Raw genomic sequence first — 25,053 nt, 5'->3', positions numbered from 1 at the left:
CTTGTTGTGCATATTGTCAGCATTTTCCGGTTCAATGATTTTTGTCAGAGTTATGGCCCTTTAATAATTTTTATTTTTAAAGTTTGTCCGGATTAGTTCTCTTATACCACTTATGCAATTTCAATGAAACTTTACAGGATTGATCTGTAGCTCAAGTCCTTGCGCATATTGCACGGGTTTTCCGGTTGAATGATTTTTGATGAGTTATGGCCCTTTGATAAAAATGTGTTTTTTCTGTGTGTTGCCAGATACGCAAAAGCTTGTCCCGACTACTCCTCATAAGCTACTGGTGCAATTTTATCCAAACTTTACATGATTGATCAGTACCAAGTCTAGTTGTGCACTGTCCGTCTGTCTGTCTGTCACAAAATTTGTCCCAACATGAAATTGGCCATTATGAGGCAACACATGTGATTACTGATCGCTCTTGTTCATATCTTTAATTGCTGCACACAAACTATGGGGTCACAATAATTATTACCTTGTGACTAGTCATGACCAGTAGATACTAGATAACCCTTATTAATTGTTTGTTCACTGGGTCAAAAGTCATGCATAATAACCTGATCACATGACAAATTGGCTGCCGTTAGGGGGCATACATGTTTTACAAACATATCTTGTTTTGAAAGTTCAATTGAACCTGATAACAGTCAGCAGTAGTGTGTTGTCTGGTTATTTTGTAAGCTAAGGTGAACCTGGCTGTAGTCAGCAGTAAAGAGTGTAGTCTGGTTATTTTGTAAGTTCAGGTAAACCTAACTAAAGTCAGCATTATAGAGTGTACTTGGTTATTTTGTAAGTTCAGGTGAACCTGTCTATAGTTAGCATCTAAAAATGTCTTGTTGTTTCATAAGTTCAGGTGAACCTGATTACAGTCAGCAGTAGAGTGTAGTCTGGTTATTTTGTAAGCTAAGGTTAAAAGGTTAATCTGGCTGTAGTCAGCAGTATATAGTATAGTCTGGTTATTTTGTAAGTTAAGGTAAACCTGATTACAGTCAGCAGTAGAGTGTAGTCTGGCTATTTTGTAAGTTAAGGTTAACCTGGCTATAGTCAGCAGTATAGAGTGTAGTCTGGTTATTCTGTAAGTTCATGTTAACCTGAATACAGTCAGCAGTAGAGTGTAGTTTGGTTATTTTGTAAGCCCAGGTTAACCTGTGTATAGTCAGCAGTATAGAGTGTAGTCTGGTTATTTTGAAAGTAAAGGTTAACCTAGCTATTGTGAGCAGTATAGAGTGTAGTCTGGTTATTTTGTAGGTTCATGTTAACCTGTGTATAGTCAGCACTAAAGAGTGTAGTCTTGTTATTGTGTAAGTTCATGTTAACCTGATTACATTCAGCAGTAGAGTGTAGTCTGGTTATTTTGTAAGTTAAGGTTAACCTGATTAAATTCAGCAGTAGAGTGTAGTCTGGTTACTTTGTAAGTTAAGGTTAACCTGGCTATAGTCAGCAGTAAAGGGTGTAATATGGTTATTTTGAAAGTTCATGTTAACCTGATTACAGTCAGCAGTAGAGTGTAGTCTAGTTATTTTGTAAGTTAAGGTTAACCTGGCTTTAGTCAGCAGTATAGAGTGTAGTCTGGTTATTTTGTAAGTTCATGTTAACCTGATTACAGTCAGCAGTATAGTGTAGTCTAGTTATTTTGTAAGTTAAGGTTAACCTGGCTTTAGTCAGCAGTATAGAGTGTAGTCTGGTTATTTTGTAAGTTCATGTTAACCTGATTACAGTCAGCAGTAGAGTGTAGTCTGGTTATTTTGAAAGTTAAGGTTAACCTAGCTATTGTCAGCAGTATAGAGTGTAGTCTGGTTATTTTGTAAGTGAAGGTTAACCTGGCTATAGTCAGCAGTATAGAGTGTAGTCTGGTTATTGTGTAAGTTCATGTTAACCTGATTACATTCAGCAGTAGAGTGTTGTCTGGTTATTTTGTAAGTTAAGGTTAACCTGGCTATAATCAGCAGTATAGAGTGTAATATGGTTATGTTAACCTGGCTATAGTCAGCAGTATTGAGTGTAGTCTTGTTATTGTGTAAGTTCATGTTAACCTGATTACATTCAGCAGTAGAGTGTAGTCTGGTTATTTTTTTTGTAAGTTAAGGTTAACCTGGCTATAGTCAGCAGTAAAGAGTGTAGTCTGGTTATTTTGTAAGTTCAGGTAAGCCTAGCTAAAGTCTGCAGTATAGAGTGTAGTCTGGTTATTTTGTAAGTTAAGGTTAACCTGGCTATAGTCAGTAGTATAGAGTGTAGTCTTGTTATTTTTTGCACCGTATTTTAAGTTAATATTTTGGAAGTAGTTAGTTATAGTGGGTATGTAAATTTGTGACCAACCAACACAACATATAAGTTACTTTACAATTATGCAATGTATTATATTATTATTTATTATAAGCTAAAAATATATTCATTATGTAAATTACAGATAGTCTCTCGACCAGATGATGCCCAAAAATGGATTCCTTGGTCGTCTATACAAGATGTTGCTGATTCTTTAAGGGACACATATGCAGATGAAGAGCCCCCAATCGCTGAAGACCAGGATGGCAACCCTATACCTGACAAGTTTCTGTTGACAGTTTTAAGAGACAAATTAGAACAATTTAAGAAGAGAATAGATAAAGGAGAAGATGAGCTGATCATTGGACCTGGTATTCGTGCAGTAGACCTGCAGAAACTTAAACCTATAGCAGAAAGTCTTAAATTAAAATGTGAAACTCTCAGTCATGATGGCAAGGTTTACTTGTTGATTTATGAGAAAATACCATGGAAAGAAATTGTAGAACTTTTGAAAAACAGGGGCCGACCATTTGGGCGGTTTGATTTGGTGGACAGAAAAGAATTGCCTAAGCACGAAGACATTGCTATTAATATCATGAAGAAATTGCCAAAAGATGAAGAAAATGCAGATTCCTGTAAGTGTTCAGAGGATCCTGAAAAGTTGGATGAGGACCCTGAAAAGTTAGATGAGGATTCTGAAAAAATTGATGAGGATTCTGAAAAGTTAGATGATAACCCGGAAAACTTAGCTGATGAAAAGTTGGATGAGGATTCTGAAAAGTTAGATGATAACCCGGAAAACTTAGCTGATGAAAAGTTGGATGAGGATTCTGAAAAGTTAGATGATAACCCGGAAAACTTAGCTGATGAAAAGTTGGATGTGGATCCTGAAAAGTTAGATGAGAATCCTGAAAAAATTGATGATAACCCGGAAAAGTTAGCTGATTAAAAGTTAAATGATAAAAAAAATACATGTTGAAAAGTTAGATGATGAAAAGTTAGATGATGTAAAATAAGATGTTGAAAAGTTAGATGAACTGGAGAGTTCAAAATGAAAAAAGAAATTAATAAAATAATATTGAAACTAGTTTGGATTAGTGAAAATTTCATTTAGGATTTGTTAAAAAACAGAGTGATTTAATTTCAGAAGTAAATGAAGTTTTGATTTTCTTACCTTAAAAATGTATTACATGATAAAATATTTTTACTGACTGAGAAACTATGAGAAGGATCTGTCCTCTCAGGTATGATAATTTTCATTGTTGTATTAGATAGTTGATGTTTCACCAAGTTTTAATCATTGTATGTACATGCCTATGTAGATGAACAAAATAAAATTCGAAAAAACGTAAATTTTCTTTTAAAAAGATACACAAATGTTTGATTATTTGTACCATTAAAAGTGAAATAATGTTGGGAAAAGGGTTGTTGCTTTAAAGTTATGAAGAAAGGAAATAAAAGTTGCATTACAGTATAGAAAATATGAATATGTTACCACCATTATAACATGTATAAAGCACAAGATTTGGTCAATATTGAATTTGAAGTAAATCTGCTAGGATCAGTCTCTTGTCCTTTACCTGTTGTCTATAATTGACTGCTACACACATAATGTGGCTCACCGGTTAGAGTGGATCTTAAAACTGTTTTAAGAAAACTTGTCCGCTCATCCTAATTTAAACTTGACCCTATAAACTTACGATCAAGCAGAAAGATGTACACATGGATGGGATGACATTTCATCATCATTGTTGACCTTGGCATCTGACCCAGTGACCTGGTTCATGTGCGTGACACAAAGTTATGTGCACGCACACACAAACACTGAATAGCCATTTTAACTATGTCGAAATCAGCGCAACCGTCAACTATTTAAAAATCCTCTGACCATAAAGCATAATACTTCAATGCATAAGCAAGTTACAGTGCGGACAAATAAGTTTTGATATTTTTTTTTTGACCTTTTGTGACAAAACTCAAGTCACCAATGAGAACATTTGTTTTAAGATACCTAAGTTTGCCACAGACACCTGAATGTTTCATCGACACTCCGCCTCAATACCTCAAGTTATATTAAAATCCCGCCACGCATGTAGAAGTTATGTTCCAGATTCGGGTTTTGCGACGACCCGCCAAGTTTGACCTTGACTTTTGAGCGGCGGACCTGGGTTTAGCGTGTGACACATCGTTCGGTTTGTGTCAAACTATTTTGTAATCTTTCAAAGAGTAAGCAAGATATAAACCTGACAAATCTAGACGGACTTACGGACGCGTATACACCAAACCGTCAAAAGTGAAAAGTGGCGACTAAGTCGACCTCGCCACAACTGCACAAGCGAGTTCAAAAAATTAAAAAAAAATCTCTCACCACTAAGCATTATACTTCAAAGCATAAACAAGATACAGCGTCAACAAACATTTTAATATTTTTCATTTGACCTCTTGTGACAGTGACCTTTGGGCGGCGAACCTGGGTTTTTCGTGTGACATTACATCTAGTATCATGGTGAGCATCTGTATCAAATTATTTCGTAATCTTATATAGAATCAGCAAGACACACGGTGGGACGGACATACACCGAACTTTAAGTGATGACTAAGTCAAGTCACATCAATCATGAACTGCATGGTTTTACACTTCTTCTATTTAGTAATTATACCAATTATATTTAGTAAGGGGACAACATACTAGGTATTATTGTACAATTTTAGGTATTGATTTCATAAATACTTGTTTAAGCCTCAGATGTTATTGATAAAAAAGGTGAAAATATTTAAGGGACGTAATTAACTGACGGGTCGTGTTAGACGAACTGTAAAATTAAAGACTCGGTTTCAAATGAAAGTTAAAAAAAGTAAATTTTTCAATTAAATAGATTTCACATTTAATTGAATTGTTCAATTTTAAACTAGTTTAAAATATTAAACCTAGTGCACTTTGCAGTATTTTTATATATGAAATATCATAGTTGCACAACCACGACAGTTCCATAATTGAAGTTTTTTATGCAAAAGTAATGACGATTACATCATTTTTCGCGCATGAAATGCTTACAATTATTATTGATTGTAATCGACGTTTCAAAAGTCATTGAATACATTCGATTACATGGACAAATTATAATTAACTGCAATCGATTACGATTACACAATAACGTTACCTACACCGTCTTGTTTTTAAAACGAGGTCACTGGCTTAGGTCAACAATTACTAGCTTATAGGCTAGAAGTCATATCTGTCTTTGATGGATTCTAAGTCACAGCGACATAATGAAAATCATATGACGATTTTCCAACTTTACTGAATAGATGCATTATCTTTCGTGCATCATTTCACTTACGAGTACCTGTTGAAGAGCCACAGACCATTCAATTTAACTAAAAGTTGGAATTATTCTGTTCATATTAAATCAGATTGTCTCAATTTTGTATTCATGAAAGGCTTTATTGCCAAACACAGAAATATTACACAATCATATTTGTTTTTCTTGGTCGGTATTTTTGCAGGAAGTGAAACCGCGTATTATAAAACATAAGACATTCACTTGGGTTCCATGTATTGGCTCCTCACTAGATCTTTACAGAAATGAAATATTAAAAAAGTTATGAAAGAACATGCGTATGCATTCGTACAACCGAAAAGTATACATAATCATCGCCTGTATTTAATAAAGTTTTAGCATAAACAACGCAAGAATTGTTCTTATGTTGTTGTTGATGATGAAGCTATAAATTGTGATGATAATGTTGGTGATAACAATAATGATGTTAATGACAACAACAACAATGATACACTGTCGAAGCTGCTGCTCATAATGACTGATTAAGATGAAGGTTATTTAAGATGAAGGTTGTTTAAATAGATAAGAATTATCTTGTAGAAGCGTCGCTAATTGTTTATTATACGGTTTATAAAACCGGTACAGCATATCTTTTGTTGTTTTCAACATTGTGATGTCTCGGCTGGATTGATGCACTGGTTGTATGGCAGCAATGTTTGTCATATCAATTGAGGATAAAGGACCTGCAAGTAAGCAAAAACTATATTAAATTGGTTGTGGAACAAAATTAGATTAATGCATGGTTTTAGGGGGCGTGAGTGATGTTGCACTTATTCATTATCACTCATGTACAGACTCAATCAAACCGAGTCTGCAATTCTTATGTTATTTTGTTGTGATCAATGCTTCCGAGGGATCACTTTGTTTCCAGAATTTTGTACTTCACAACAGCAGGTGTCAAGTGCCGTGTGGCAGCCGTAAAAAGTTGCCCCGTACTTCACTTCAGTGTTGTTATATTTTCTGGTCCTTCGGGATCATTGATGCCAACACTATAAAGTGTTGAGAATTGAGTACCGCTCAAGCCGGTGCTAGGGGGCGTGAGTGATGTTGCACTTATTCATTATCACTCATGTACAGACTCAATCAAACCGAGTCTGCAATTCTTATGTTATTTTGTTGTGATCAATGCTTCCGAGGGATCACTTTGTTTCCAGAATTTTGAACTTCACAACAGCGGGTGTCAAGTGCCGTGTGGCAGCCGTAAAAAGTTGCCCCGTACTTCACTTCAGTGTTGTTATATTTTCTGGTCCTTCGGGATCATTGATGCCAACACTATAAAGTGTTGAGAATTGAGTACCGCTCAAGCCGGTGCTAGGGGGCGTGAGTGATGTTGCACTTATTCATTATTACTCATGTACAGACTCAATCAAACCGAGTCTGCAATTCTTATGTTATTTTGTTGTGATCAATGCTTCCGAGGGATCACTTTGTTTCCAGAATTTTGTACTTCACAACAGCAGGTGTCAAGTGCCGTGTGGCAGCCGTAAAAAGTTGCCCCGTACTTCACTTCAGTGTTGTTATATTTTCTGGTCCTTCGGGATCATTGATGCCAACACTGTAAAGTGTTGAGAATTGAGTACCGCTCAAGCCGGTGCTAGGGGGCGTGAGTGATGTTGCACTTATTCATTATCACTCATGTACAGACTCAATCAAACCGAGTCTGCAATTCTTATGTTATTTTGTTGTGATCAATGCTTCCGAGGGATCACTTTGTTTCCAGAATTTTAAACCTTTATTTATTAAATATCTACTTAAAGTTGCACACTAAATGAGGTAACTTCATGTAACATTTAATATGATGATGCCGGGACATGCAACAGCGACCTGCCACATTCAAGTGAAACCAGATGTATAATTTATTCGTAGAATGGAGGCTTTTAAAAATGTAAACATATTAGGTTTAAGATCCTGTAGCACAATATTTTCATGGTTTTATTTCATTAATATAATGCTGGAATTATGATTTGTCAATATTGTAAGTTTCAATAAGCATTATCTATAAAAATATTTAATTACCCAATTTATCATTTCATGTAAATAAAGGGAGGTAATTAGAAATTTACTTTCTATAAATTCTAAGTCAAATTTTCCAATAAGAAGTAAATGCTTGTAATCTATTGATTAAATATAATGTGCACAAATATTTGCAGTTCACAATTTACATATTCTTCGATGTTTTACAATTGTTTTTGTTTTTTTTGCATAATTATATACATAATTATATAATTTTTTAAAAAATGTGGTATACACACAGTAACAATATCAATCTCAAAACATATAGGTTAAAGCAAAAACGGATGATTAAAATGAGATATTAAAACATTTTTGTGTTTAAAGTCAAATAAACAATCGTGTGTGTTGAAGCCATTCATTTTGGTCATATACACAAGATATACGTGTACATCTATATTAACCCATTACTAAGAAAACGAATGTATAGGGTACATTCATCGAGTATAACTTGCGTACTTACTCATTTTAAGAAACTTGAATATTTGTTGTAGGGTTCTCTCTTTGTAAGTGATGTAAGCGTTCATGTTAACTGTCATTACTTGATTTCTACGGAAGACAGAAAATATCTCCTTCATAAAGAAAGCGTAAAACCCAGCCGAGAAACTTTTCCCGAGCATTGACCTCTCATTCTGAAGTAAAAATGGGCATCGTGAGTGAAATGTACTGCTATATGTTTAATAAACTGTATAGATATTAACATATTTAAATGTTCTACATGAATACTGTGTAGATATTACGTAATCATTCATATTCTACATAATAACTGTATAGATAATACATATTCATAAATATTCTACATGAATACTTTAATGTTCTACATGAAAACTGTATAGATATTTACATGTTTAAATGTTCTACATGAATACTGTATAGATATTTACGTATTCATAAATGTTCTACATGAAAACTGTATAGATATTTACATATTTAAACTGTCTTCATGAATACTGTATAGATATTAGAATATTATTAATAAGTATTTTAGGTGATTTCTGTGCAATTACCTTTGGTATGTGGCTTAAAATGGTCTGATTATAAATACATCTTCTCATTGTAAACATTTTGAAACATGTTTTGTATGCTTTGATTATAGTTCTAGATTGAGAATCGAACTTTTTTTGAAGTTGTAGATTTGTATATAAATCACGGTCTCGTGTCTCATGTATAAAATCAGAGAAAAGTCTGGAAACAGAAGATACATTTATCACATAAACATTCTTTACATGTATTTACAGATATATCATAGATTGACAGTAATGGGAAGAGATGGGTAACAAACTCTTAAATTTCGTTTCATTTCACTCAAGTTCCAAAACTCATAAAAAATACAAGAAAATGTAATTTCTCAGTGGCGTATTTTTACATTTTGTTGACAGAAACATACATTATCTATAGCCCAACATTTACTATGATGAAGTTAAGAGAAAAAGTGTTAGGTTGATGGTCCTTGACTATAGCATAGTTTTTACTACCTGCCTTCTGGCAATATTGTAACATTACATTTGGTGTAAGGTAATACTTGTTCAATATCGAATAATTAAACAACCGCCAAAAAAAAAAAAAAAAAAAAAAAAAACTCGCTGAGATATAAGTGCGATATACATAAAGCTTAATATATAACAACATCATAGCATTGTTATTGTTTTAATTATAGGTCATTGACAGGTTTGTTATTCGTATCGTTAAATAGTAACTTGTTTGTTTTTTGTTTTTTTGGGGGGTTTTTGTTTTTTGGGTTTTTGTTTTGTTTTTTGTTTGCTTGTTTGTTTTTTTATATTTTTTTTTTTCGATTTTACCATCTTCTACAAAAGGTTGTAAATAAAGGAAACTTAAAGTACCAAAAATCAACAGTCAGTAACAACAATCTGGAACAAAGGAGATCCCTCAAAGCAATGAAAACCAAGTTAAAAAGTATTGCAAACTCAGTTTGAATTAAACCGTTTAATGTGCTCGTGAAAGATAACAGAAAACTCTCATGCTCACTATATACCACTGACTTTATCAGCGTTTAAAGGCCTCAACAGACGGTAGGATTTTGAAGTACAACACCAAATAACTGCAAATCGGCTCTTACTCGGCAGTAATTAGTGTAGCCGCTATTTCATGAAGAAACATGTGCTGATATTGAAAATTGTGATTGGCGTACATGTATTTTAATTAGCCAGGTCAGGTGTTTCTAAATAGGCTGATAACACTGTAGCAATGTGAGGATACATTCAAATTTATTACATAGATAATGCACGTGGAGCTCAGCTCGCAGAGACAAATGTGAACACAGTATACATTTTGATATCCTTTAAACTCTATGAAAAATGTCAATTATTAATTGCTGACTGTTTTATATTTTCTAGAAAAAGTAAGCAAAACATTATTTTGTTTCATATGACAGGAATGAATTGCATTAACAAACCTTGATATTGTTGAAAACTCATTGTTTTACATGCCAGATTAAGTAATTGGACCCCATCCTTGTTTGTACGTGACTGCTGGGGAAAAATAATGTTATGCTTAATTAAAGAGGTGACACTTTCTATATTTTTATCTGATATCGAGCTGTAAGAGCCGATTTGCAGTTATATGGGTAAGAGTTCGATAAGACTCCCTACGGTCTTCTTAATACGAACTCTTACCCATACTTAAAACTAAGATGTACAGACAAATCTTAATGTGTGAAGGGTATTATTTCTTAATTTCCGAAACCTTATGTCAAGATGTAAGGGATAGGACATGTTCTATTTTGAAAATCTTGTCGTACCGATTTTTATAGACCTCCCACAATGACAAGTAACAGATAACCAAATTATCTCCTGATAATGGGTGTAATGAATGAAATTCCAGAACAATTAGGGCTAAAATGTAAACATAGTAGTTGAAAAACTCTTCAGGAGATCCAAAGTTGTGTTATGTTCGAATCCCAAATTATTCCGAAAATGATTATGTCACGGTATTGAATTGTTCTCTAATAAGGGGAGGGGAAGTAGTTTGTAGGCGACCAGATAGCCTAGACAGCAGAGCCGCAGTACGGTATTCCGAGGGTCCTAGGTTTGAGTCTCGGTCAGGCTTCACATTAAAAAAAAATATATATATATTTTTTTTTTAAATGGAGGTTTTTCAATCATTACTCATGGCGAAAAAAGTATTTAGTGAGTAAAGTATGTAAAGGATCAATGTAAAGGGATCCTTTTTAGTGAAACCTCAGATGATTCTTACAGTGTAGAATTACCGTCTGAATGCAAGTGTTGTATAGCTTTGAAAATTGTACATCTTATCTCTAATTAGTGCTGTACAGCTAAATCCTACCGTCTGTTGAGGCCTTTACACTCGTCGCAAGAGTATTGGAATCAATAGCCCCAGAAAACGGACCAGAAAAATATAACAATGGGACTATTTTCACAGTCTAAACTACAACATACCTGGTTGAGTGTGATCGGAGCTTGAGTTTTTTTTAGAGCTGCCACGCGACGCAGTTAATTCAATTCAAACGTTTATTGCAATTAAGTAAAAACATACTTATAGCAAATTACGAATGATAGAAAAATACACGTAAATGCAAATGTGCAATTATTTTTTAGATATATTTAAGTTACTTCATTAAGTTATAAACGATAAAAACGGTGTAAATTTACCTGTCTTTCATTAATTTGACTGTTATAAGTATTTAACTGGTATGGGCAATGTACGGGAAAAAAAATCAAACCTTGTGACAGGATCTCTGAATATAACAATTATTTTCGCATCTGGAGTTAGATGTTTAATATAGTGAAAATTGGTATAACGCGGTTCTGTCAACCCCTCGTTGCCTGGCAACAAGTCCCAACCGGTGTGCATGTGAAAATTCGCTGGTGTAGCATCAGCTGACAGACAAAATAAAACTTTTGATATAAAACATTTATCAATGACAAACGTATGCATGATTTATTTCGATATTTTAAATTAATACATTGAATGCACAGAAGCACTGATGCTGACATATCAAATGCATGTTGTACCCGATCTGGGAAATATTTTGGACTCTGGACATGAAAACGAGGCTTTATCTGATCAGACCAGATATAGCCTCGTTTTCATGTTCAGAGTCCAAAATATTTCAGATGATATCAAATGCATATCGTACTCTAAATCTAATACAATTAAATTAATGTAAAATAACAACATAAGTACAATATATCTCCTCTGAGTGTTTTTATTCTGATTATGAATTAAGGCACATGACATGTATCTGGCTCTAACTTTTTCCGGATAGCAAAAAGATGGGAAGTTCATAGACAACACATTTTAGAATTTGTCAATGAAATTATATAAATGTTCTGATTTTCTTCATTGATAATGAACACGCGTTCAATAAATGATCTAAATAGCTTTAGGCCTAATGTTAATGAAAAATTGACATGATTTCATACAAACTTCTATTTTACCTGTGTTCATAAAAAACAAACTTCTATTTTACCTGTGATCATAAAATTCAAATTTCTATTTTACCTGTGATACAAGGATTTTTGTTTCTATTTCCATTATGTTTTGATGGACATTTCTGTATTCTTTCAACAGCTTTGTCAAACATTGAGATGTAGAACTTTACACTACGGTTGTCGACAGTTGTTCGCACTGAAATGTTTATGTTATTTATAATTGAATTCAAGAATTAGCATATGATTTAACATATTTTTTATGTATGCATAAACGTTTAATTATATCGCATTTTTACATTTTCAGTTTAAAATATTTCCTTTGATGCTTGTATATTTAAGTCGTTTGAAGTATATCTGTGGAGTTTTTGTTTTAAAAATGTTCAAGCGGCTTCAAATTATTTCATGTAATTAAACCACCCAGCTGAACTACCGGAATGTCAATGCTCTGTATGTTTCAGGAAAATTTTGCAAGGAAACACAACAACTAACTAACAAAATGTTGATATGTGATTTATACACACGTGTCAGTGACGACTGTGATTTATACTTTCCAGTTCCGTCCATGAACAGGCTCAATCTGAGACTGTACATAACATTTTCAACATTGTCGTTTTGAGCGTTCTGTAGGGAGTCCGTTTTTCTCTATTTTATACTGATCTTTATACTATTATAAAACCGATCATTATTAATTACACTTTATTACAGTTTATTAATAATATCTGTCATATTTTGCGGTTCGCATCTAAATATCCACCCCGCGGTGACCCGCCCATTGGGGGTAACGAGGCTTGCAAACGCAAACATATGTCAGCTATTTTTTCTTGCATATTCTACCATATTCCAATATATTTTAAATTCTTTATCTTTAATTTCAAAGACAATTTATAAAATTACAACCCTAACTACTTTGTTACAACAGCGTATGATTACAACTTCATTCAGAGCGGTTAAATGACGTCATCCTTTAGAAGCGTGCCATTTTACAGCACGCGACTCATCTGGCACCCCAATGCCAGATGAAATTTCCGGCATGGGTAAGACTCAAGGAAACGTCAGTCTGATATGCAAGAAACTATTATAAAACCTTACACCGCCGTAGCCATTTCGTCTTGGATTTTATTTCTATACATGTATATCTTTAATTCTTTTAAAGTTTGTCTTACCTTTTTTGTTACTTCCGCCAAATCGTATCCTAGGAAACCATTGACTTTCTTTGTATCTCGGTACCTGGAACTCTCTGTGTGCCATAAGTCTAGTATATAGGTCAGACGTGCCACTTTTTTTAACACCTAAATATATATGCATGTAAATGCTAAGATTCCGTTACAAGTGCGTCTTTATCTTAAACGTTTAATGAAAGCCAGGAGAAAGTAGCAGTTTTTCAAAAATAAACAAATAGATGAATAAAAAATGACAAAATATGTCCTCCAATGATAACAGTTTGTCATATAATTTTCTCTCAGTGACGATGGCAGTTACGAAAATAAGATAAACATTGGTGGAGGAATCGCAAGCTGGTATACTGTTAAGAATTCATCTGACAAATAATATATCATCATTCATTTTTAGTTTCCTTATATGCCTATTATCAGACGACATAATGCCGATGTGCGATAGATTAATTGTCGTAACTGATACATGAAAAGTGTGAAATTGCACAATTAAAACCTATGGTCGGTCTCTAACGCTCGCCTTCCTTATACTATTGAAATTGCCTATAACTGACTGGACAATTTAACCTTGAAATAGACTACAGTACACTATGCTATGCAAATTATCACTATGAAAAAACAGAAAAGTAAGAAATAATTAAACAAAGGCGAATGGCATTTATATCAGAGTTGCAAGTATGCAGTTTTCTTACTAAACTTTACTTAGTTCGTTCTATAATCATAAATAACTGTTTTCTTTCGTCTGCTAGATGTTGCTTTGTTTACCTTTAAACTCAAAGTAAAACTTCCTAATACAAAGATGGATGCGTCCATACATATTCTGAATGCTTCGGACTTCTTAGTAAAGTTTATTTCTCAATGAGTTTCAACAAACATAATAATACTTATTCCTTCTTATGAGAGTGACGAATAAGATTTCTACTTAGGAAAATATATATTATGTAAAACGATGTACAAAGACAAAACAAAATGAAAATCTCTCTATCAAATTTTATATATATATCAATTTGTTCCATATCTTCTTAAAGTTATGTTAGGCCAGATCGTTTAATGAATATCAATCATTTGATGTGATAGGATAGTAACTTACCTAATATATAAAAGTAAGGAAGACAGTGTAGTTCTCCATCTTTAAACATTGGGTTCGATGTGTTTGATTTACCACCTTTGAAACAAGGGTTCTTGTACCGCTTATCAAACTTTAATGGTGGCTAAAACAAAAACTCTTAATATATAAACGATAAAAATGATTGTAAGCAAGGTTTTAGTTATTTTCTTTCCCCCGATATATCAAGGAAAGAACATTATTAACTTATTGTCAATTCTTACGAGTCATGTTAATAGTAGAAGAAATTGATGCAATTTTAAGATACAACAATTCATTTTCAAAAAGTATAGAATAATATTAGAATAGATTGTAGTATACATGCCGATAAAGATGTAATGTCTACTCCTTGTCATATTGCCCAAATTTATTTTGGAAATAATTAAAGAAATAAACATGTTAGGATGAAAAATTATAAATGTTACATATGTAAGGAAGACTTTTAACCATAAATATTTGGTTTATACAGAATTTATTTTAGTTCGATTGTGTAGGAAACTATAAGCTTATAGACACACTTACGACAACCAAAAAAAAAACGATTTTAATTATCAACAGAACGCATACATACTAGTCCCATTATATCAGTAATGTCTTTTGGCGTGTTTTCTGTTATTTCCAAAAATGGCAAATTCTTCGCATTTCTAGCAGTTTGTCTTTTTCTAGTGATCCTTTTCTCCTTTTCTTGCTTCTTTTGCTGTACCCTTTGAATCTCTGAGGAACGAAATAAAGAAAGTTTTAGAAAAACTAGAAATGGAATTTAAGTATTTTATAAAGTTTCATAATTTCTATCAAGCTTAAATCATAAATCCAGATACTGAATGACTTTGATGTGTAATACTAACCACCTTAAGCATTTGACATGTTAAACTGGACTGCTTTAGTTTTTAATGTGCTAGTCTGGACCACCTTAAGTCTTATTGTGCTAGAATGACACCCTTTATCCTTTGATGTGCTACCTTGACCACCTTAAGTTTTTGATATGCGATATGCTACATAAACCACCTTTAGCCTTTGATCTGCTACATTGACCTCCTTTAGCCTTTGGTATGTAAGACTGACCACATTTAGCCTTTGATATGCTACATTGACAACCTTAAGCCTTTGATATGCTACATTGACAACCTTTAGCCTTTGATATGCTACATTGATTGATATGCTACATTGACAACATTTAGCCTTTGATATGCTACATTGACGGCCTTTAGCCTTTGTTATGCTACAATGATCACCTTTAGCCTTTGATATGCTACATTGACAACCTTTAGCCTTTGATATGCTACATTGACAACCTTTAGTCCTTGATATGCTACATTGACAACATTTAGCCTTTGATATGCTACATTGACAGCCTTTAGCCCTTGTTATGCTACATTGACCACCTTTAGTCTTTGATATGCTACATTGACCACATTTAGCCTTGCTTCTTTTGCTGTACCCTTTGAATCTCTGAGGAACGAAATAAAGAAAGTTTTAGAAAAACTAGAAATGGAATTTAAGTATTTTATAAAGTTTCATAATTTCTATCAAGCTTAAATCATAAATCCAGATACTGAATGACTTTGATGTGTAATACTAACCACCTTAAGCATTTGACATGTTAAACTGGACTGCTTTAGTTTTTAATGTGCTAGTCTGGACCACCTTAAGTCTTATTGTGCTAGAATGACACCCTTTATCCTTTGATGTGCTACCTTGACCACCTTAAGTTTTTGATATGCTACATAAACCACCTTTAGCCTTTGATCTGCTACATTGACCTCCTTTAGCCTTTGGTATGTAAGACTGACCACATTTAGCCTTTGATATGCTACATTGACAACCTTAAGCCTTTGATATGCTACATTGACAACCTTTAGCCTTTGATATGCTACATTGATTGATATGCTACATTGACAACATTTAGCCTTTGATATGCTACATTGACGGCCTTCAGCCTTTGTTATGCTACAATGATCACCTTTAGCCTTTGATATGCTACATTGACAACCTTTAGCCTTTGATATGCTACATTGACAACCTTTAGTCCTTGATATGCTACATTGACAACCTTTAGCCTTTGATATGCTACATGGATTGATATGCTACATTGACAACCTTTAGCCTTTGATATGCTACATTGACAACCTTTAGTCCTTGATATGCTACATTGACAACCTTTAGCCTTTGATATGCTACATGGATTGATATGCTACATTGACAACATTTAGCCTTTGATATGCTACATTGACAGCCTTTAGCCCTTGTTATGCTACATTGACAACCTTTAGCCTTTGATATGCTACATGGATTGATATGCTACATTGACAACATTTAGCCTTTGATATGCTACATTGACAGCCTTTAGCCCTTGTTATGCTACATTGACCACCTTTAGCCCTTGTTATGCTACATTGACCACATTTAGCCTTTGTTATGCTACAATGATCACCTTTAGCCTTTGATATGCTACATTGACAACTTTTAGCCTTTGATATGCTACATTGACAACTTTTAGCCTTTGATATGCTACATTGACAACCTTTAGCCTTTGATATGCTACATGGATTGATATGCTACATTGACAACATTTAGCCTTTGATATGCTACATTGACAGCCTTTAGCCCTTGTTATGCTACATTGACCACCTTTAGTCTTTGATATGCTACATTGACCACATTTAGCCTTTGTTATGCTACACTGACAACTTTTAGCCTTTGATATGCTAGACTGGCCACCTTTTGCTTTTGATATGCTAGACTGGCCACCTTTTGCTTTTGATATGCTAGACTGGCCACCTTTTGCTTTTGATATGCTAGACTGGCCACCTTTTGCCTTTGATATGCTAGACTGATCACATTTATCCTTTTATTTAAGTAATTATGATATAACTTGGAATTTTGATATAAAACGAAGTATAGAATTATTGCATGTATTTTTAAGGCAACTTAAATTGTTATTAGATTTTGATGACCAAAAATCTCTGCAAATACCGACATGAGTTAAAGTAAGATTTCTGGACGTTAATCAGCGTATGAAAGCGTGACACTGGATGAATATTCAAAACAGTTAATATTCTTATTTTTTACGAGTTTGCGAAACAAATTAAAAGTACGAGTTTGCAAAACAAATTAAAAGAACCACACAATTTAGACTGGTTGTATAAAAATGGGAAATTGTGAAAAAGTGATGAGAAGTATAGATAGTATGTATAGTTTAGATATCAAAAATTTCACATCTGAAAATAGAACTATTCTGAATGTGCGAACAATGTCTTTTGTTAAATAAGCATCACCGTATTTCTTCCACCCTCAACCGCTTCCCCACCCTCAACAACACACAACGTATTCATGTACCTGTCTCCCTTTCCGTCCTCAAAGCGTCATTTTCTCTTTCAAATTCGTTTTCGTAAGACGTTACAGTCGGCGCTGTTACATGCACTTCTGTATAAGAAGTGAAACTCCATAGAAACACAAACATTAAAGTTAATTGTAATAATATGAACAGTACATTTATAGGTTGTATAGGCATGGTAAAACAATTATTTGATAATCTCTAATTTATGAAAAACACTTGATTTAATTTAGACACGTGCTGCATCCGTAATGGCATTTAGACACATTCTATCATGTTTAGCCTATTATTCTTATATTAATTAAATAAGCCAATATCTAGTGTATTTATATTAAAACACTTTAAATTTAATGTATAGTACGACACCTTTGTTATATTAAGATAATTTCTACAGTGTTTACATTTCGGCACTCCCAACTATGTTAATATGATGAAACTTTCTATTAAATATAGCCACTTTCCGAAAAAAACTAAACTAAGTTAATGGCATTTTCTATTAAATTAGCCACTCTCTTCTGTCCATATGTTTAGGCACATTCAAGTAAGTCTATTTTAGCCTTTTCCTACTAGGGGTTCTATATTTAAAATTAGGCACTTTTAATGCAATTTATTTTAGCCACTTTCTAGTATATATAGAATTAGTCACTTTCTATTCCATCAATATTTCAATATTTTTGCTGTTATTTTATAACGTTCCTCTACTCATATTTTACTGACAGTACTAATACGCGAAAATGTCCGTTATAGTTGAAGTTATCCGTATAGTAAGTATACAACGTTATTTCACGGTATCTTGGATATTTCTTATTGTTACAATACTATAAATGTTTCACTTGTTTAAGACATTAGTTTAGTTACTCAGTCGTTAATTGAATTAATTAACTTTTCTTTTATAGAGGGTGCCGTATTGTAGTTAATATACTTCTTTCCAAAAAGTTTCTCGCCACATGTTTTACATCATGAATAAAAATGTTACCGACATTGTCCTTTTTTTCTTTTTTAATTTAACAAATTTGGTACCTATAGAAACAACTGTAATTAAATGATCATTCTTTCGTTTTGTTGTACAAATTGTTTGTAAGCTTTGAACGAAAACATTTCATTACATATAATTATATATAAAAAAAGAAAGTAGTTAAATAATTAGATAAAGAAACTTTTTTAGAGAAGTGTAGTTTTTTATAACGCAATTGTAACACATAAAAATATTTATACCCTCTGGGTACAAGACATTTATTGCATTTTATCAATTTATTTTTTATCAGTCTTCAAATATACCTTAGAGGAAAAACAAATAATAACATTAAACAACCGATATCATTTATTTGGTATTTTCTAGAAGTTATAAAGTTTATTCAAAAATAAAAGATAAAAACAGGTTAATCAATAAATAAATAAATAAATAAATAAATAAATAAATGAATAAATGAAATGAATGAATGAATAAATAAATAAATAAATAAATTAATAAATAAATAAATAAATAAATAAATAAATAAATAAATAAATAAATAAATAAATAAAAATAATGAATGAATGAATGAATGAATGAATATTAAATAAATAAATTGAATGAATGAATGAATGAATGAATGAATGAATGAATGAATGAACAGATAAATAAATGTGTAAATCTCCAAATCAACTAACTAATGGCGTCATTTTTGTCAAGAACGTCATGTTCGGTTCGGGCGTAAATGCATCTTTAAGCGGAAGTAAACATCTGAGAAAAAATATTTTATCGCTGACTCATTCGAATTATATTGTCATTTAAAGATCTTCTCCTAAACGAACATCATCTTGTACTGCCGTATCAGCATTTTCACGCGCTCCGACAAAGTTGATTAATTCCAAATACGATACAGAAAGTCTTAAGCCGGAAAATTTTGACGCGCTCTGTTGTTAAAGAGAAACAAATTGTTGGTGTTAAGGGTGACTCATCGGTCGCGAGTCATTTGAGAGAAAAAAATGGTCAAAATATTATCATCTACAGTCCGTTAATAATATATTTTAATTAATATTTACGTATATTTGTATCCTTTTATTAGTAATGTTTTTAAAAATGTACAAATTAGATTTTTTTTGAAACACATTTTGAATAAATTCTAATACTAAAGGGGCAATTCTTTTTTTAAGTCAATATACATATTTGTTTAATATATTGTTTATTCTTCATCTATTTCGGTAGATACTTGTATAATTCATATAAATAATTTAAATGACATGTAAATCTTGGTGAAATAAATACATTATATTTCTTGAGAAATCTGTAGTTGAACTTCAATATATTTTTCTATTGTTTGCTGAATAAACCTCTAAAAACAATTGACATTGATATTAATATATTTGTAAAATTCGTGTTATTTCATTGAAAACATACAATTCATGTGACAACAAATAATGAAAAGAAGGTCATTCCAACAACTCTACAAATACTTCTAGTTTCTGTGTCTAATTCATAATAATGTTTTCAAGTTTTTGATATTCAATGCACGTAATTTTCGTGTTTGTTTAGGAACACTTGTATGAGTAAAATTAACTAAATGTTTCTTATCGTGTATGGGAATTGTATTCTAATATAATTAATAATGAATAACTATGGCAGACACCGTACGGTATGAATGATGGATCATTGAAATATTTAGTCATAATTTTAAAAAAAGCGTTATCTTATTATTTTCTAAAATCACATTTTCCATAAAAGTGATTTTCCCCCAATATAATGTCAACAATTTATTCATTTATTTTCAATCGACATTAGCGGAATTTGCTCATAAAATACATTATTCACAATAAAGAAATGAATATTTGGCTATTTCAATTATCAAAGAGTGACTCATTCTCCGCGACACATTCCTTTGTGTCGTCCGCTATTGTAATGTATTTTATTCTATCCGTTTATTGGACAGCAGATAATTAATTTTGTCCGGCAAGGATCAGTTGTGTCAAAGGAAGTAAAAATTTATAGAACATGTCAGTTATCTTTTTTTCATTTGTAATTGTACTGGCCATTCTCTCGGAATAGTCATTTGTTTATTTGAATGTATTCTGGAATTAAGTTGTCGACAGTTTATGAGCTGCATACACTACATAATTTCTTACTGCTATAAGCCTATGTCAACTGAATGTTATCATTGCAAATTTACTTCATCATGTTTAATCTACATCAACACCATTTCCATACAAATATATTAAAATGTTGGAGTTCAAAATATAGTACATATACATATGATATATGTCCTAAAACATAAGGCATACTTAAGTTTAAAATGTGCTTTCACTTAAGTCGGTATTAATTAACGTAACCATTTATACTTATAACATGTGTACTGTCCTAAAAACGTGCTAAGAAATACAATGGCACAATGATGTATCGCAATACATGTATGTTAAATTCATCAGTTAATCGGATATAAAAATATACGAGTCAAAAGTTAGGACTGTTATTAATATATATTTTTTTGAAACGTAAAATTATCTTAGATTTTATCTTGTGGCTGATTTCAAATCGAGATTTCTATCTGTATCCTTTTTTTCTCTTTTTTTTGGCTCTCCAGGGTTTTATATTTACACGTATATGCTTTATCAACACAACGACAAACATATTTGACAAAATAACATTTTGTTACATTCAGCACGTGGTTTTTAAAAAGCAGCTTTTCAAATAACGTTAACAAAACAAAATTATAGAAAACATAAATATTATGACGTAGGAACCTTCGCATGTCATGAAAAGATCCTTTATCAAAAACTGCCTCACTTTTTCCGGTCATGGAATTTAAACTTTCAATTTAAAAGTCAATAAAAATGTAACACTTAGAAGTATGCACTCGTAAAAGAAGTTTATTTATCTAATAACAGGAACTCTTTTGAGACAAAACACATTATTACCTCCCTGAACGAGGCACTATTTTCTCATTTAGAAAATTAAAATGTCACATTCCTGAACAGATTATGACCTTTACTTTTCCTATCATCCAAATGTGAAATGAGTTTTTTTTCCCAAATAGGATTAGATTAATCTGACCAAACGCAATTCAACGTTTAATTATATATCGGTATAACAGGAAAGAAAGCATTTGTCCGAACATTCTAATTAGTGAAATCATTGCTTTAAAAGCAATCTTAATACACTGCCTACCGTTCGTGACTAAAGGAATAACAAAATTTAAATGTGAATATCAAACGAGCCTTTTATTATTACGTCATACTCAAGCAAAATATACATGTATATTCGGATGAGAGCTGCATGTTAACGCATTGACAAGTTCATGTAACTATGTCATTTACCAATAGAGAGCATTGAAATTTAGGCCAACATTTCAATTAAAAATGAAATATCTTTTTAACAGGTCATCTTGTTGTGTATGAAGATATCATGCTTAAGCTTGTTTGATAACTGTAGAATATAGTCTTGCTTGATCTGTCCGTTTAGGCTGCATCGGTTATTTCTTGGATCAAAAACTTAATTCAGCTTTTAAATTCTAATCAATTTATTTTTTAAAGAATTTATTTAACACAGAAATTCATTTAGATTTCACATCTGCCATTTTACAGCATAACCAATTTCCAGGAGAAACGCGCTAAATGGATATCGTCTGACTATTGTCTAAGACATCTGATAAATCACAAAGACAAACCAATAATCATGGAAATTTTGATGCATTAAAAGTCCATTATCGTACGTCATTGTACGTGACAGTTCCCTAGTCGAGTAAAACAATCGCTGTGTAAGCAAAATATATTTGAGATAAATTGTGTCTACCGTAAGCAATCATTTAAATAGATGAAAGTGTTGTGTAATACTTTTAAGTTTATTTACAAATGTTTCATCCATCCTTTCTGATGCTTTGTCGGATTACCAAATTATGTAAAACTTTGTGCCAACGACTGAGCCACGAAATCACTTTGCGTTACCGGATAAAAATGTCGTGATTTCGCGCATTGTTTGAAAAGGCACAAAATGTATTTATACAACATGCTGGGGTTAAGTTGCCAAATTTAAAGGCTTTCTACAGAACGTCAAAGTGGTAAACAAGGAAGTAACGTCATACCTTCAAAATGAGTAATAATCATACTTTAATCTTGACAAGTCTTTTCGTGTAATGTAGCTAACAATGGTAGTTGCATCAGAGATTACTTTAAGCATGGATTTTGTAACATCGCTTCCGCATATTCTCCAATGGGAGAAACGTTACAACATCATTGACTGATTATGCTAAACATCCTTTATCTTCAACAACACTAATCAACAGATGTCTTTGTGTCTGTGACGTTCCCTGGACATTTGTATGGTTCACCAGCCATCGGATGGTTTCTATTTTCCGTCATCTATTGTTTTATTTATACTGACTAGAGCCACACGTCTTACATTGTTTAATTTGATAAAATTGTTTGGATTTTATGACAAAGACTATATAGCAGAACAGTTTAAAGGTTTTAAATTAATGACGTGGCGCAATCACTTTCTAGCAAAATATCATAAATCTAGACCGTGTTTTCATTGTATTGCTTTGAGAAAATAAATGGCTTACACAGAGAACCTATGCTTTAATTTCAATAATCATATGATTAATTATATATCTACATTACTGCTAGATTGCAATTGTATAGAAACAAAATCTCTTGCTATATTGTTGTAATAAATCGTCGATAATATCATTTTAATAATAACAGCAGGGAGTGACATATCAAGTCCGAAAACTACATAGAATTTATCAAGTTTTATTACAACACAAGAGTGGTAATATTTTACAATATATTCTTTATCTGAATGAACAGATCATGTTATTCTAGTCTGAGTAACTCACTATAGATTACAATTGAAGAATAAAAAATAGAGCCCTCTCTAGAAAGCATATTGACAGGAATATGTATTTATAAGCGGTCAACCCTTTTAAATACACTTCAAGTGTGGCAAACTTTCAATGTGTATACTCTAAATGATTTTTATCAAAATGAGTTCCTAGAGTTTTGAAACATTAAAATGTCCTTAGTAATTTAAAGTAATTTGTAATTAATATAATGTTTTGTCGGTTTAAAATTTAATGAAATACTTCAATGCAAAGTGTTTGTTTTGAGTAAAACAGACTTTTATTATAATAAATTAATACTATTATAGATAAGTCCCTGTAAATCGGGCGCACTATAACAGAAGACGTTTATAAATGCATGTTGTACTTTAAACCGTTTCGTGTTGTTTAAAGATTATTTCAAGAAATACGTAAATCATGTCTGCATGTTCTGGAGAAAATATTTCCAATTCTGTTATGTAAAAAAAAGAAAAAAGAAAGAAAACTAACAAAGCACAAAATTGCTGTGACCGAGACTTATTAACCAATTAGCCATAAACTATCATCATTATATAGACAGGCCATCATGCACATTCATGTAGGAGTCTTATTAGACTATAATTATAAGAGCCGCGCCATAACAAAACCAAAATAATGCATCCGCGCAGTCTGATCAGGATCCATGCTGTTCGCTATCAGTGTCTCTACTTGTTATAGGGTTTATAAGCGAACAGCATAGATCCTGATAAAACTGCGCGGATGTGCGCGGTTTCATGATGGTCCCAAACGCATTATGTTGGTTTTGTTATGGAGCGGCTCATTATCTTGTTTGCTGACTTAATTTAAATTATCATCTTGTTAAATTGTTAGTTTCAAACATGGAAGCTGTACAATGCCATTTAACAAATTCACAAGGGAGAAAATCAGCTTTAAAATATTCCATAATTGTTTTGGCATAGTTAATTATTTTACATATTAAATTAATAAGAGTAACTTTATATGTGAAGAATTACAGAACATGTCTCAGAAAAATATGCATAAGTGGAAATCTAGAACTGAACATAAAAATGACAAAAAGAAAAGAAAAGAAGAAGACTTAGTTTGATTTTCTAACGGCTTTCTTCCCCAGACAGTCTAATAATTAAATAGACTGGTACATGATGCAATAATATGAGTAATTTAGAACCATTAAATGTATTGAAATTGGGAGTGTTTTCTTGATATAAACTGGCACAGCTCAAATCTTGTACATAGTGTTTGACTCCCGTTCTCTAGACCATATTACTGATTCATAAATTAACTTTTTGTTATAAAATTAAATGTATCTGACAGTGAACAGACAGAAAATAAAACTGTTAGTTTTAGAAATAATATTTTATGAAGCCTGTGTCAGGTACAGAATTTCCGCAAGGAGACATACATAACATTTGTTCTCAACATGACATAAACATTATGATAAAAAAAGCAGGGAGATAAATGATTTTTATGTACAAACAAAATCTTTATCCCCAATTATAACAGTTATGTTGATTTTTAATTATTTATACACCTTTCACCTATTTGCGTTAATAGTTTGCTAGTTTGAAAGGGAACTTGGAAGTTCAAAGTTCAAAGGGAAA

General features: G+C 32.3%; 2 protein-coding genes across 5 annotated transcripts in view; one reads left to right on the top strand and one right to left on the bottom strand.

Annotated features, from left to right (window-relative positions):
• Positions 1 to 3,621, top strand: part of LOC132742651 (uncharacterized) — a 36,238-nt gene extending 32,617 nt beyond the window's left edge. For all 4 annotated transcript variants that reach the window (XM_060731118.1, XM_060731120.1, XM_060731117.1 and 1 more), the window contains one exon: positions 2,414 to 3,621. In XM_060731118.1, the coding sequence (XP_060587101.1) occupies positions 2,414 to 3,217 (804 nt within the window). In that variant the 3' untranslated portion in view covers positions 3,218 to 3,621. The remainder of the gene's footprint in view (positions 1 to 2,413) is intronic.
• A 1,615-nt stretch (positions 3,622 to 5,236) lies between these two features.
• Positions 5,237 to 25,053, bottom strand: part of LOC132742654 (carbohydrate sulfotransferase 15-like) — a 28,021-nt gene continuing 8,204 nt past the window's right edge. The window contains exons 2-9 of the mRNA XM_060731123.1: positions 14,880 to 15,022; positions 14,294 to 14,414; positions 13,195 to 13,320; positions 12,102 to 12,227; positions 11,320 to 11,494; positions 8,627 to 8,804; positions 8,083 to 8,251; positions 5,237 to 6,292 (exon numbers count right to left, since the gene is read on the bottom strand). Of these exons, the coding sequence (XP_060587106.1) occupies positions 6,108 to 6,292; positions 8,083 to 8,251; positions 8,627 to 8,804; positions 11,320 to 11,494; positions 12,102 to 12,227; positions 13,195 to 13,320; positions 14,294 to 14,414; positions 14,880 to 15,022 (1,223 nt within the window). The 3' untranslated portion in view covers positions 5,237 to 6,107. The remainder of the gene's footprint in view (positions 6,293 to 8,082; positions 8,252 to 8,626; positions 8,805 to 11,319; positions 11,495 to 12,101; positions 12,228 to 13,194; positions 13,321 to 14,293; positions 14,415 to 14,879; positions 15,023 to 25,053) is intronic.

This window comes from Ruditapes philippinarum, unplaced genomic scaffold (assembly GCF_026571515.1).
Source record: "Ruditapes philippinarum isolate M1 unplaced genomic scaffold, ASM2657151v2 ctg1478_1_1_1_1, whole genome shotgun sequence".
Lineage (NCBI taxonomy): Eukaryota > Metazoa > Mollusca > Bivalvia > Venerida > Veneridae > Ruditapes > Ruditapes philippinarum.
The sequence above is the reverse complement of the archived record's forward strand: the minus strand, read 5'-3'. Positions and strand labels throughout refer to the sequence as shown.